This window comes from Zootermopsis nevadensis, unplaced genomic scaffold (genome assembly GCF_977971745.1).
Source record: "Zootermopsis nevadensis isolate Lab colony 2312 unplaced genomic scaffold, Znev_1.0 Znev_ptg000030l, whole genome shotgun sequence".
In the NCBI taxonomy this organism is placed as follows: Eukaryota; Metazoa; Arthropoda; class Insecta; order Blattodea; family Termopsidae; genus Zootermopsis; species Zootermopsis nevadensis.
The window spans coordinates 12,452,032-12,467,206 of NW_028259162.1; the positions used below are offsets into that span (position 1 = coordinate 12,452,032).

Consider the following 15,175-nt stretch of genomic DNA (forward strand, 5'->3'; position numbering starts at 1 on the left):
TGTCATGATCATTGAAGGTACTTGCGTACCACTCTGTGGTATTTGGACAAACTGTCACTTTTTGTACTTCATAGCTGTGCTTCTTTTTCTACAGGCAGAACATGCAACAGTTCATTCTTTTGGATGAGGAGGTTGGTCAGTTGGCCTCCTCTAGGCAAGACACACTAGTAGCAAGAGCAAGTGGTAGACCTAAAAGGCATTGAAGGCGATGACCTTGTCTCTCTTGTTCGCATAACTCTTGTTTTTTGTAGTCCTCTATTGCTGGTTTTATGGCATTTCCATATACATCACAAAAATTAACTTCTGTTGGAGGATTGTGCATGTTCATCAGCATATGTATGTCTTGTTTGTCTTTCCAAACTAATGCCATCGTGTTACCTTGCACCCTAAACCGAATGTCTCCCTTTTTAGTCCGCATCTCATGCTACATAAGTTATGGCAAGCTCTTGCAATTTGCTGTGACTGTCCAACAGCTACTTACTTTCTTCCTTGTCAGATTGTCAACTAAATCTCAGGATGAAAATAAATTATCCACATACAGTTTATGACTAACCACCTCAACCCTTCTGCAGAGGTCCCAAACCAAAGCATGTCTTGCTGTGTCAGCATGTTCCTAGTCTTTCCCTAAACAAACCTTAATGTCATAAATACAGGGTATACATAAAAGAATGGTGCAACTGTGACTGGCGACTCATTTTTGGACATGTTGGAAAGCTGGTTGTTACCCCAACTGAATACCAATTATGACGATTACATTCTACAACTGGACGGAGCTCCCCCCCATTTTCACGAGTGCTTCTCAATCGTGTTTTTCCACAGCGCTGGATCAGATGAGTTTGATTAACCCTCCGGGACTTGCGTTGTGAGCGCAGCGCCACATTTTCAGTAAAAGTCTGATAACTCTTTCTAGTAATTGTTTTCTTTGCTGTCGCTCCATCTATGTTAAGAGGAAACCCCCTTCCATGGAAATTTCAAAGGAAAAATTTCTAGCGACGACTATAGACCCACTTTGTTCAGTTTACTTTTAGAATTCTGATAGTGCGGCGGCCCGCTCACACGCGAGTGTTTGTGTATCAAAGTGATTTCTTTTAAGTTTGGGTTAATTTCTTCTTTATTGGTCACGTTTACCAATAATGGCTTCTGATCCAAATGTTTGGTTGAAGTGGTTATTAGAACAAGAAGAACGTGAAAGAGAACAAGTGAGTGCAGAAGAAATTACAGATTGTGAATTCGATGATACTCAGGATTCTGATGAGGAACCACGAGAGGAGAATCACGGTAGTCAATCCGAAAACTCGGCTGAAAGTTTAGATGAAGATTCCAATGCAGAAGTGATCTTTATCTTGGCAAAGATAAAATGACTAAATTTCGAAACGTTCCCCTTCGAAGAAGTAAAAAGGCGCTAATGAAAAACTTTATCTCTCACCTTCCTGGGGTCAAAGGATTTGCAAAAAACTGCAAAACTGAGATCGAGTGCTGGCAGCTATTTTTCCAGATAATTTACTGGGTGATATCACAAAATTCACAAATAAAAAACTGGAAAAAATTAGAGAAAATTATTCCAGGCAAAGAGACTGCTTAGAAACTTCAATCAATGAAATCAAAGCTTCAATTGGACTTTTATACAATGTTTTAACATTTTATTAGTCTCTTAATCGTAACTCCATAAATAAATTAAAAGTCAGTAATAGTCTGATTAAGTATTTGCTCAATTGATGGGTTGTGGCGCGGCGCTCACACGCGAGTCGGAACATTCCAAGGGTGGACGCAAGCGCTGGAGGGTTAATGTGTGGATGTGTGTCGTGTAACCCAGGGTGCACACATTGAAGGATTGTAATTAACGCATGAGAAACTTTGACAGTTGCCGCCGCTGACGGTGTATGTTATGCCCGTGTAAGGTGAGAAATTTTTTATTAACTTTTGAAACCGCACCATTCTTTTGTGTATACCCTGTATAATGTGCTGCATTGCAAAGCTTGTAGATTTTGATTCTGAAACACTTGGGTTTCTTAGGGATGTACTGCTTGAAAATTACCCTCCCTTTGAATTTTAATGACTTCAAAACTAGATGTTCAGAAGCATTATACTTTTCATATGTATCATTGAGTCAAAAGTAGTCCAAATTTTCCATAGACGGTCATAGCCATCAGCTTCTTCGTCAGTGCTTGTATTATTGTCTGAAGTGCAAGAATCAGTTGCATTTTATGTTGTAAAACTTCAGTAATCAGCTTGTAATCCTTTAGTCTCTTTCTAATGTCATGTTTCATTAGAATAATTTTTCCTAGAAGCAAAAACATCTCGGAATTGATGTCGAGGACTGGAGCTGCTGTTGTGGCAATCTCTAATGATGATGATGATCATGGTTGCATGATTTCTTTGTCCTCATCTTCATAGACCTTGTCATATTAAGCACCTTCTTCCTCTCCTGTATAGCAGTTGGAATCACATAGTTGAACTTCAATTTCATCAACCTCCAGTTGATATCTTGTGGCCACACTGAGACGAAATCAAACTATACAATTCCTCTCCTTTATGAGACCAGTTCAGCTGGGCGAGGCATGAAAGACTTCCTTGTGCGAGACTTTTAATCACAGCTGTGATGAAATGACCAGACAAAAGGAAATGTCTGTCTGAGAAATATAGGTATGGGAGGGTACATGTTATCTTTATCAATAAGGTCAAATCTCTAGATAATGTAGGCAAGATGCAAGCCTAACATAACATGTTCAGATGCAATCAGAACTTTTGATGCAGCACTCCTGAGCAGTGCATTCCATGCAGGCATGATTTTATAATGCAGAACCACGCTTTGAAGAAAGATTTTTTTCCAGAACACAAAAAAATGCACATTTTTTTTGTTTGGTCATTTTCAGATCTGGCATACTGTGTGGTTCTATGCTCTTTCTTCATAAAAAAGTTTATTGCATTCATTTATCACAAAAATTGCATTAGTTTCAGATTTTTTAAAATAACATGCTTAAAATTATTAAAACATCCTGCAGCTGCTGGTATTTAAATTCTGGGCAGCTGCATAATGTAACCAGTTAAACACCTATGGTATTAAGGGTTAAACAATTACTTTCTCATTTTATTTTGTTCTGTATTACAAAAGGACTCATGAAGGAACAGGGATGTTGTAAATTAAAACACCATTTTAGAATATTATTTTATTTTGAAAGTACACATTTAGTCAGAAGCAGTCACTTTCTAACTTGCTGACCACCCTGTCGCAACATATCCTGAAACAAACACAATTTAATTAATCCTGCAACTATCCACAATCTTTTATAAAGATCAATTTTTGATGAGAGCTTAGTGACTACAGTATAGTGCTTATAGACTGAATTTAATACAGGTTTTTAGGTGTTCTTCACTTTCTCTAGTGTTGGTATCAATGACTACAGTTTGTTTCACTACACTGTAGACCTAAATAATCTTTTTCATTGTTTTCCCCAAGTTTAATTGGGATTATTCATAAAAATTATAAGGTTTGTCAAGTTGCTGTACTTTTACTACATTCCTGTATCAATTTCCTACAATTCAAGAGTGATTTTCCCTTTTAATTTTATTTGATACATGTTATGTGTCAGGTGCACATTACAGAAAGGTTTCCTATTATATTCACTGAAATGTATGTCTATTTAATTCCTCATGTATGTACATTGTGGTCGACCAAATCAATGGGAAACACCTGCTTATACAGAAATGCAGTAAAAAATTATCAGACTGAGAAAAACTTACACGTGGGAAGTTGCGGGCTGGTGGTGTTCTGATACGACGGTCAGCCTTGGATCTGTTACGCACTACCTTGGAGTGTATTGCACAAGATACACAATAATGCAGCTTTGCATACAGCTTAGGCAGTTGATAAGCTACAACATAATACATTGAAAATAAGCATAATCAACCAAAATCAATTCCAATGGAGATGGATCAGGTCACATTGGCCGAATAATACAACTTAATGGTCATAATATTAGGATACTTCACTCATAAATATGTTTATCTCAAGTTTTCTGAAAACTGAAGAAATCTGTCACAAAAATATATCATTTGTTCTCGGCAAGAATGACTTACGTCAAGAATTATTCTTACTACCTTTCATGAGAAATCCAACAGAATGTGCCTATTTACATGAATTTAAGGTGGATCACGAAGACAAGAAAATTAAAATTTATCATGTACATTCAGCTGTTTAGGAACTGTTGCGGGGAAAACATTACTTTGTCAAGAGCCCTGTTTTAGACCAAATTATATTGTTTGTATTATTCTTAGCCATCCTATGAAATGTGCTACTTCTGTTACTACACGAGAAAATGAAAGTGCCTATTATGGTTCAACAAGGCTACAACATAATCACAAAATGTCTAAATCATATGTATACATACGATTATAAACGCTGGCTTCAGTAATGTCTCTGACAGCTGCTGCTTCAACTATATTCCGAATAACAAACTTCTTGATGGCTTTGTCCTTGGGAACACATCTTGCACAGTTGGTGCAGCGCACAGGGTTCACATGGCCACGGCCATGTTTAGACCTTCCACTATTTCTGCGTTTGCAAGTCTGCAAAAAAAATCAAGAATTATGGTAAGACCTGACAGTATGAGAGGGGCATGTATGTCATAACGTTAGGTTAGGTTAATAAAATGTTTATATTTTAATCGTCTTCGCTGCGATAGGCTGAGCAACTGGTAAGCGACGATGTCATTTACATCCTAATCAACTCTTTACCAACATATAGTGCTAAAATAAATAGTATATGGTTTAATGTCGCAGTTAATTTCAACCAACTGACCATAAATCTAGGAGACGCACCTTAGTAACACGTAAATTTCTGTATAAACCACCGAAACACCATTAACATTAGAATGTCTAATAACAATTACAAGTTTTTACACTACTTCCAAATATCTTCTACTGCTCTAAATACACTGACCGAGACAGCTACTATGTTATTTGAATGCATAGCTTAAAAAACCTCAATCCCTGATCAAAAAGAAGAACCACATGGAACTACGTACCATCCCTGACTTTTTTAATTCCAATCTTTTTCCCACACAGTAGCTACGTAAACAAACATTATGAAATTGTGTAACAACATAATAACACCATTTCCAGAAAATAAGCGGATTTCAAATAAAATATATAGGATTGTTTACTTACCATTCTATCACGTTGCGTTAAAACAGGAAAGAGGAACTAATACAGATACCAACCATTGATTATAAGAAAACACAGACTACCAACTTATTACACATAAAACCGTTCAAATTTCACAGGTATTAAAATGAGTAAAATCATTCATATCATTTAAGCTTAATTACTGCTACAATAGCAAACAAGCGCCATATAATAAATACAAATTGCTAATACTCATTAAGTTAATTATATTTAGAAAGGTAGATAGATCAATAGCAGGACGTATGGGTGGACGGAAACCGGTGAACTTCATTGTACTGTACTAAAACCCTATCCCAGTTTAATCCAACGTAATGTAATCTACAACCATAGCAAGTGTTTTAAAATTTAAACTTTAACCTAACGTAAGTATTCTAATTTGCATGTCTATTCAAATTTGGAACTTTACCCCTCCCACCCCCCCCCCTGCACCCCGTATAGATTGATCAGGTTCAAGTGGTGACATAACCATAGATGATACCGACATTACTCGAATCGCCTGGACTAGGCTCAATCCCAACACAACTTTTTAGCATCTCTGCCAAAATTACAATATTCAGTTTTGATGGATGAATGGATGGTTAGTAGAAGAATTGCCAATATATTCCTGGGTGGAGCCATCATAGATGAACTACCGGCTAAAGGCGCGTTCTCACGAATCAAATTTAATTGACCGATTATAGTTGATCAACAAAAGTTGAATGAAATCTGTAGTGAGAACCTTTGTTTCAATAGAGTTGATCAACTTTTCAGTGGATCAAGAAAAGTTTGACCTAGTCAAACTTTATCGTTCAAGTGATGAGTCATCCGCCATTTGCTTTTAAGTTGAATCCTGTCTTGAAACGTGTGAACTTCAGTTGATTGTCAAGTTCGCTTTCAACTGGTCACGCCACTCGTGCATGTGTTTTGTTTTTAGTTAAAAAATGAGCCTCAAGTGGTCTGAAAGTGTGATGCTAAAATTCTTAGAATTTTATCATAAGCATGATTGTCTTTGGAACCACCGACTGGATAAATATAAAAATAAAGATGCAAGAGAAAATGCTTTGGGTTCTATTGTCAAAAAAATGGAAATTGCTGGTCTTACTATTGCTGATCTGAAGAACAAAATTAAGACGATTAGAACGATGTATAAAAAAGAACATTCATTGGTTTGTAAATAAAAAAAAAGTGGAATGGGAACAGAGGAAGTATACGTGCCGAAACTGATGCTCCCAATCAATTTCTTTTTAATATCCATTGCCTCATCCAAAAACGACGTTTCTTACGATTTTTGCTCATGTTAAATAAAATTGTTTTTAGTTCTTCTTTTAACAAAACAGTTACTATCCGTACAACTTCACGCACAACTGCTTTCGACGCCATTTTTAACTGAAACTGTTGATCAGTTTCTATTGAAATGTGTGAACAAAAACTGATTTAAGTCATATTCAACTTTTGTTGATCAACTATAATCGGTCAATTAAACTTGATTCGTGAGAACGCGCCTTAAAGGCTTCAATCGACCGTGCTCATATCCCAGAGCAGCCGCATGTAAATAGATTTATTTTCTGTGATACTGAGATTAACATCTGTGCAACTTGTAACGAACCCGAGTGTTAGGTCATTGGTTTTGACATATTAAATTTTTTGTGATGTATGATTTAAAATATGCTATTAGGCTTGAACTTTTGCCCAAGTAAGTTTCTGTTTCAGTTGTTAACATTAACGTAAGCTTTATATTTACTCGAATATATATAACAAAGAAGTTAAAATGTAAATTGGTAGCGGATTGCAGATTCCACTGCAGTCAAGACTAGTTACATTGACGTAATGTGGATTTATGATACGTTTTGGTAGGTACGGATAAAAAATGATACAGAATTCGAGGTTATTGCTGGGTTAGCTTCGATGAAACAGCATTATTAAAAGAAAACATAGACGTACTGATACGGAGCTTCACCACAGTGAAAGCTGTGCTTGCTTGTCTGAATTAACTATTTTCCTAAGTGACAGCTTGACTGACCCCACATTTTAGACAATGTCAGGCGGTGCTGAAATGATGGTGACTGCTGTATTTATTTTTCTGACATCATGACACGGATTTGAGGCTGAAGTTTTCATAGCATTTAAAATAAGAATTATTGTATACAGGAATATCACATCATGTACGTTGTAGAAATCCATCCCTGAAGATAGAGGAAAATGTTCCTCCAAAATTTTGGAAACCACCTGGGTCTTCCATTTGGTCTGTGTTTCAGGTTATCTTATGAAAACTTTGTGTGCAATTTTATTTCTCCCAAACATGCTACATGACCATGCCCATGTCATCATTCTTGATTTTATCATCTTAGTAGTAAAGAATACAAATTATGAACCTCCCCATTATGCAGTTTTATCCAGGCTTTTGTTACATGCTTCCTCTTAGGCCTAAATATTCTTCTCAGGACCCTTTACATTCCACAGATCCTTCATAAGGGATTACAATGGGACAGCCCACCAACTATTTATAGACTTCCAGAAGCCTATGATTCACTTAAAAGAGAAGCTTTTTATAACATTTTGCTTGAATTTGGTGGCCCAAGAAGCAAGTCAGACTAATTTTTGCGTAAATGTTTAGCAGTTTAAATAGATTTTATGTTGGAAATTCTTATTATATTACTTTTTTCCTTTGTTTCAGTGCCAGTAACTAGGTAAAATTTGCCTCTACCACATATTGAAGTTACAAATCAAAGCAGCTACTATTTTCAGATCCTTGGAAAGATAATGGAAAATATGACAGTGCACAAACAGTTTCCTTACTTTTGTACTGTTGGAAATGGAATGGAAAACTTTTGTGTTATGGAACTGTGTAACTTAAAAGATACTACAGTGTTTGAGGTAACTATAGGAAAAGTATTCTTTACAAGTAACTGTAAATCACAAATTTTGCTGTTCTTGAAGAGTATAGAGAGATTGTTTGTTATGGTCTTCCACTGTAAACAGTTCCTTTGTAAATCTAAAAAGAAATCATTTGTTAATCTTAGAACCATCCTAGAAAGAGATATTGAGTGGCATTTATGTTTGAAACAGTGGGTAATATTTCAACCACATGCATATATTGATAGCATCTGTTCAATTCACATAGCAATGTTATGAATTTTTCCACAAATGATTTTATTAAAGATGAAGAACAGCCAGTTCATAAGAGAGTTTGTCTGAACAGGGAGAATGAATGTCTGACATTTAGAGTATCATGTAAGAGTACAGGCATTATTGGAAGATTATTTGATCCTCAGAGATTGTCTCAATTTATTGATTATTCTCTTTCAAATGTCTTTGGTTGGAAAGTTGATCTCAGAAATCCTCAAATGGAGATTTATGTCCATGCTAATGAAGATTATTTTACAATTGGTCTTCCTATGGTATCAAGACCTTTGTCTGAGAGAAAATACTTAAAACACATTGCTCTGCGGTCGACAGTATGCTATGCCATGTTACTCTGTGCTGGTGACTTGTCCGTCGGGTCCGTACTTTTAGATCCCATGTGTGGTGCTGGAACATTAGTTACTGAAGCTGCGGTGTCTTTCCAGAACATCATAGTAATTGGTGCCGATATTGATACAGTGCAGTTACATAAAGCAAAGGAAAATAAGTGTAGTGCAATTACAGCTTCAAGTGTAATAGAACTTGTGCATGCAGATGTGACAAATCTTCCACTGAAAAATGAATCTGTTACTAGCATTGTCTGTGATTGCCATTTGGTAAAAAATTTGGTACTCTAGAAGAAGTGAAACAGCTTATACCATCAGCACTCATGGAAATGAACAGAGTTTTAACTTTAAATGGGAGGGTTGTACTTCTTATAAGGAAAAATCTAAAGGAATATTTGTTTGATTCCATATCAGAACTAAATAATATAATTTTGTTGTCAGTGGTTGGTGAAAAGAGAAGACAAAATGAAAAAACTCCTTTTTGTTCATCTGATGTTGAATGTGCCACACACCCAAAGTTATGTGAAGTTAATGTGAAAATGTCCTTTTGTAAGAAACAGGACATGTGTTCAACTCTCAATTTTCAGGCACATAAATTGACACTATTAGTGAGAGGTGGAGTACAATGGAGAAATAAGGAGAATCATACTGTTAAACTAGGAGGAATGTTTGCATCAATTTGTGTGTTTGATAAAGTGTGTTGTGACTAAAGGTCCCATTGTTGCTGTGCAAAATCATTTATATATGTAGGTGTAGCCATCCTTTGATTAAATTATGTATATGGTTTAGTGTCATTGTTTTATAGTTACACGTGGTTAGTTTGGTTGTTAATGGTTTTTGAGCACTTATTCAGGTAATGACTTGCACAGTGTTCCACATTAAAATTCATATTGTTTTTGCTGGCCTAAATTACAACATTGACACTACACTTACTTTTATAATTAAAGGGGTCAGAGTTAGATGATGACCAGAAAAATGTTTCTGAGTCTATAAATGACTCCCACTTTGACTTGCTTAAAATACTAATGGGAGCTCCACTGACAAATTTAACTCTTTTTAACAGTTTTGCTAAGAAATTTTAAAAAGTATATAATACATAGCAACATTTGCAGGTTGTGTGTATGGAAAATAAAATTTTTCTTGCTGTTTTATGCTTGTATTTATAAAGTGAATGTCATACTAATTTCTTTGTTTTGGACTTAATCCATTATCTTGTCATCATTAACAAATCACAATTTTTCAAAGGATGGATCTTACTTTGTCTGCTGATGTCTGGGGGAGATGCATGGTCTTGTATTCTGTTGAATTCAGTAGATTGAGGTGTTCTTGATCTGTAGACCAGTCTAGCACATCCAACAGAATATGTCCTTCATGACACCTGAAGGTTAAAGAAGATCATCATCATCAGCAGCAGCATCAAGGTGGACCTAAAAGGCCTGTTCTATTCACATAGAAATACTTCAGAATATTAAAATATATCTTCCTCTCATCTTCTCAGATGTCCAATGTCTCTGTAGCCGATGGGTTTATAAGACGTAACTTGTGCTGTTCTCTGCTGTTTCATTCGTGAGAGATGTTCATGCCATTCTATTTTACGTGGTTCAATTCTTTCACCAGTGTTATATATGTGTAGTTTTTTATCTATGGTGGTATTTCTTATTTTGTTTAGAAGGGTATACCTGGTGACTCATCTTAAAATTTTAATTTCTGCAGCTAAAGAAGATCATCCTTTGAAATGTTGTGGTTTGATAATAATAACCAACTGATGATGTAAAAAGTCAAAAACATATACATTTGTAATACAACACCATTGTTAAACATATTTAGAGAAGAAAGAATATATTGTCATTTTCTACTTCTTTCAGTTGTCTGTGTGTCTCATCCTTTCAGCTTTTGAACTTACTGTTAGAGTAAGTTAAACTTTTTTGTGCACAATCTTTTTATTAAAGCTCTGGTGTCACTAGCCAATTAGATCAGCACTTTGCTTGAAATTAAGTTAGTATAGTTAAATCAATAAAAGTACACAAATTGAAAAAAATGTTATATTTGTTAATGGGTATATGTTTTACATAATGTAAATATTGTTTTTGTGACAAATCAAAATTTAGAAATTTCAGACCTGGATCTGATGGTAATGAAGATCCTCTGTACCAAAATGTAAACACTTCCTCTGTTGCCAAATCAGGTCATATAGTCTTTCCTGTATTTCATTTTCAGTTTAATCTTTTTTGTACACTACAGTACTACACTATTGTGCTGTTGGCAGACTTATTAAAACAAAATATCAGGAAGCAAACACACAAAGCATGTTGCCTTCCTTTTAATGAAAATACTCATTGTACATGTGCAAAATCGACTCCAGGTTTACCTCATTGTCATACCTGTACTTGTATTCTGCCTTCTTGTCAATAGTATCTTGAGAGGCTGGAGTGTGTATTCTATTTACACTGTATTTCCAACCTCACTTTGTATGGCTGTCTGCAGGGTCCACATTATTTTACTCATACAATTAATGTGTAGATTTACAGTATTATTGCATGTTAGTAGTAAGATAATGTTACTTGAAAAGTTCACTGCTTGTACCTGAATAGTCTAAATTATTTTAGAATGTTAGCAACATTTGACTTACAGATATCCAAATGTACAAACTTGTGTTAATGACCTTTGTTGAATGTTTTGAGGAATCTTTTTATGAAGTTGTATAAAAGTACTATGGGATCTGCTTGAATTTGCAAATTTGCTGTATTTCACATTTGTTAAGGAATTTGTTTTATTGTGATTTGTTTCCAGATGGTGAAAGCTGATGGGAGTAAAGCTTGACTTACAAGTTTTGCATTAATCCTTCTACACCTTTCATTGAATTTTCATATTGTTAAGTGCCTCTAGCTGTGTGGTACGACTGCTATGGACATTTCTTTGATGCTGCTTTTACAAACTAAAAAGTATACAATTAAACTGATTAGAAGACTTCAACATTTGGATTGTGTGAAATTGTTCTTTAAATACTGTTGTTACTACCTCTGCGATAGTAAGCTTATAGCAAAGAAGAAACTTTGAGATGAGGTTAAGTTATGAGTGATTCAGATGATACAGATGTGTTACTTCTCATTCCACCAGACTTTTTCTTAGTTCATTCTGATTCAGAGGACTCTCTTGTTCCAGAAGTACAGGAGGGATACAGGAAAAGCTATGAATTTGAGAAACTGGTTGTTAATGATCTTATTTCTCAGGTAAATGAATTAGAGAATCGTATCTGTGTAATAGAAAACAAGAGTAGTGTAGACTTGACAAGAAATGTATGGGGAACAAGTTACTTGCATCAGTTTTATGATTGTGCAGCATATCCATATTCGAACACATACCAGCATTTGAGATACAAGGATCTAACATTAAAGTCTCAATCAATATTGTCAACTCAGCACAGGCTTAGTGGCAGTACTGATAATTTGAGAACACATGTGGCAGTAAACAGTGGAATCAATAGTTCACTGAAAACTCCAGTGAAACAGAAGCAGGCCTTTTCTCTTCCGTCAACACCTAATATTGACACAAGTACATTTCATTTCTCTTCCCACTCAGAACAAGTTCAGGGTAGCTCATTACCTGAGAAAAATGCCATAACAGTTAAACCTATGACTCAAAATGAAATACTAAGTATGTCTTATCCATTGGTGGGAAATATTGCTACATCGAGTGGAGACACCACCACTGGTGTAATGCAGCACTCCAATAACTCTGACAGACAGAATCAGCTGTATCAGGATTGTACTTTAATTGAAGAGATAGATCAATTTTTGGACAGTGTGAAGAAAAACTCTGAATTTCAAACTCAGACTGTAAATGACTGTAACAAAAGAGAAAACTCTTACAACTGCGGAGAGTATTCAGCTTCTGTTCCAGACCATGGTTTTGGGCTTAGAGATTTTAGTAACTTGCCTGTAAGGGAAGAAATAGTAAAGTCAAAGTATATTGCTCCATTGGAGACAGGAGAAATAACGCCTGTCAAACAGGCAGAGCTTAATGAGGTAGATCTTATACTCAGAGAAGCAGAAAATGATTTTAAGGATGGGAAACATCCCAATCTTAACCCAATACATAAGCCTTCATACCAGCAAAAGAAGATATACAGATGTGGTAATAATGTCACCTCTGTGCCAGATCTGGGCTTTGGAGTTAGATCTTTCAACAGCCTTCCTGTTCAGGAAGAGGAAGTAAAACGGAAAACTGTATTGCCTTTGGGACCTTACCAGGTGGATACAGAAATGAAAGGTTTGGAATTATCAGATCTTGAGAAACTCCTTAAACAAATTAAGGCTACCCAACATGAAGTGGAGAAGAAGCTACAGCTTAGGGAATCTTTGACTGATGAAAGTAGTACCCTTTCAGAAAAGGACAGTGTTCCAGCTCCATTGAAGACATCTCTTTCTGGAGAGAACTTTTGTTCAGTGCCTGACAGAGGGTTTGAAGCAAGAGGTATCTTGAATTCATCTAAGTATGTTCCAGCACAAAATGCAGTAACTTCAGAGAATGGTACAGAAGTTCCTGTGCATGAAGAAAGTATTATGAAGAGAAACGTTAATCTCCTTGGAGCTGAAGTACCTTCTAATAAAGCACAGTGGCCTCAAGTACATGGCAGTATTGAACAGCATACAGACAAGCAAAATTTTTACATATCTGATGTGGAAACATTTGGAGAAACAAAAGGTGCTCAACAAATAGCTTCCAATTATCCAACTGAACCAGGAGACTCGACAAAAATTGCAGTTGCAAGACGTAAATTGGTGTTAGGAGGTGATGCTTCTAGCATCCCTGATTGCGGTTTTGGTCTTAAAAGTTGGTATAACTCAGACGAAAATAAAGATGGATATTCTGAATCTGTTTTAAATTCTCATAAAATTTCAAATTATGTTCATGATGGTGTAATTCCTTTACATCCAAGTGATGGGGAATCTACTGTGTCTTCCACTGTTAAAAATAGTTATATTCAAGGAGATTATTTGCCATCAGTACCAGATTTAGGATTTGGTCTTCAAAAGCTATGGATCAATAGTGCATCATCACAGGGATTAGAAAGAAATATGACCATTCCCAAATCTTTTCATGCACCCACACAAACCCATATCGATCATATTCAAACAAATAATGATTTACATGCTGCTGAATACTCGTCATCACAAATACGACCACGTGTGACTGTTGATGGGGCTGGATGTCAGTGGGTAGGGTCTCAGAAAACCATCATCAGTACACAAGGTCAGAGTAATTCAGTGACTGGGATAGGCAGGGGATCAAGTGTAACAGACACAGTGGCAAAGAAGAAAGTGGACTTCAGTGTTGGAAGTGGCCAAGGGGATGTTACCATTATGCAGCAGGAACAAGGAGCTGAAAGTAATATTGCAGAAGGTAATTTGTATTATCTCTCTTTATTCATCATCAGGCAGTTAAAACAGTTGATATTCGGCAAAAGACAATTGTTTCCATATGTCTTAAATAATAGCTAATGTTTGTTGTACTTGTGCTTAAATAGTCATAACTGTTGTCATGGTAACACTATAAAGGGATTCTTGGCCTTACAGTTTGCATTACATGCCATAAAATTTTAATTACTAGGGCAGAGAGCTCCTTTCGGAGCTCCTCGGGGGGGGGGGGGGGGGGGGGGGTTGCGTTTTAAAATCTTGGATAAGAAACTAAACTAACCCCCCTGAATGGAGGGTTAAGTTAGTTAGTTTATTGTCTCATTCAAGTGTTTTAACCCTTGAATAAGAAACTAAACTAAACCCCCCCCCCTCCGAATGGGGGGTTAAAACACTTGAATGAAAAGTATGACTTGAATGAATATTATTATTAGTATCAGATTACCTTGTTGGTGTTGGTAACGTCTTCTTTCACTTTTCTTCATTTTTTAAATAGTTTTATGTCGCTGTTCGGAGGCGATGTGCTGCTTCTGGAGCAGTGATAATGCAACTGGCTTGGTGGTTGTTGATCTCGTTGTTGTGAAGCGTTATTTGTTTACTCGGCATTGTTGTGTTCCACAACAATGCCGAGTATAAACAAATATAAGGTGACATTGTTGATGACGTCATTTTTTACGACAAATTGGTTGACAACGGGGAATCAGAAATTTTTATTTTAACTAGAGCAGAACGCTCCTTTCGGAGCGCCTCGGGGGGGTTGGTCAATATTTTAAAACGCAGCCAACCTTGTGTAAGAAACTAAACTAACCCCCTCGAATGGAGGGTTAAAACAATTGACCACCCCCCCCCCCCTTTGGGGGGGGGTTAGTTTAGTGTCTCATTCAAGTGGTTTAACCCTTGAGTAAGAAACTAAACTAAACCCCCAAATGAGGGGTTAAAACCCTTGACCAACAACCCCCTTTTGGGGGATCAAGTGTTTAAAACGCAACCAACCCCTCTTTGGGGTTAGTTTAGTGTCTCATTCAAGTGTTTTAACCCTTGAGTAAGAAACTAAACTAACCACTCAGAATGGAGGGTTGAAACACTTGACCAACCCCGAAGGGGGGTTAGTCAAGTGTTTGAAACGCCAAC

At 36.3% G+C, this 15,175-nt stretch overlaps 3 protein-coding genes across 8 annotated transcripts in view; 2 read left to right on the forward strand and 1 right to left on the reverse strand.

Annotated features, from left to right (window-relative positions):
• Window positions 1–3,152: 3,152 nt before the first annotated feature.
• RpS26 (ribosomal protein S26) lies at window positions 3,153–5,275 on the reverse strand. The gene is made up of 4 exons (XM_022084033.2): window positions 5,167–5,275; window positions 4,389–4,566; window positions 3,742–3,872; window positions 3,153–3,239 (listed from the first exon to the last, which is right to left on the reverse strand). The coding sequence occupies exons 1-4, from the start codon at window positions 5,167–5,169 to the stop codon at window positions 3,201–3,203; spliced, it is 351 nt and encodes a 116-aa protein (XP_021939725.1). The 5' UTR covers window positions 5,170–5,275; the 3' UTR covers window positions 3,153–3,200.
• A 1,437-nt stretch (window positions 5,276–6,712) lies between these two features.
• LOC110839654 (uncharacterized) overlaps window positions 6,713–15,175 on the forward strand; it is a 31,482-nt gene continuing 23,019 nt past the window's right edge. For 3 of the 6 annotated variants that reach the window (XR_015537909.1, XR_015537908.1, XM_022084039.2), the window contains exons 1-3: window positions 6,714–6,856; window positions 7,838–8,037; window positions 11,421–14,033. Coding sequence is in view for 3 of the 6 variants with exons in the window: in XM_022084039.2 (XP_021939731.1) it covers window positions 11,702–14,033 (2,332 nt within the window). In the remaining 3 variants the exon portion in view is untranslated. The other 3 variants (XR_002546567.2, XM_087358898.1, XM_022084040.2) reach the window with 2 other exon arrangements.
• LOC110839646 (U6 snRNA (guanine-N(2))-methyltransferase THUMPD2) lies at window positions 8,292–9,340 on the forward strand. The gene is made up of 2 exons (XM_022084030.2): window positions 8,292–8,900; window positions 9,218–9,340. The coding sequence occupies exons 1-2, from the start codon at window positions 8,292–8,294 to the stop codon at window positions 9,338–9,340; spliced, it is 732 nt and encodes a 243-aa protein (XP_021939722.2).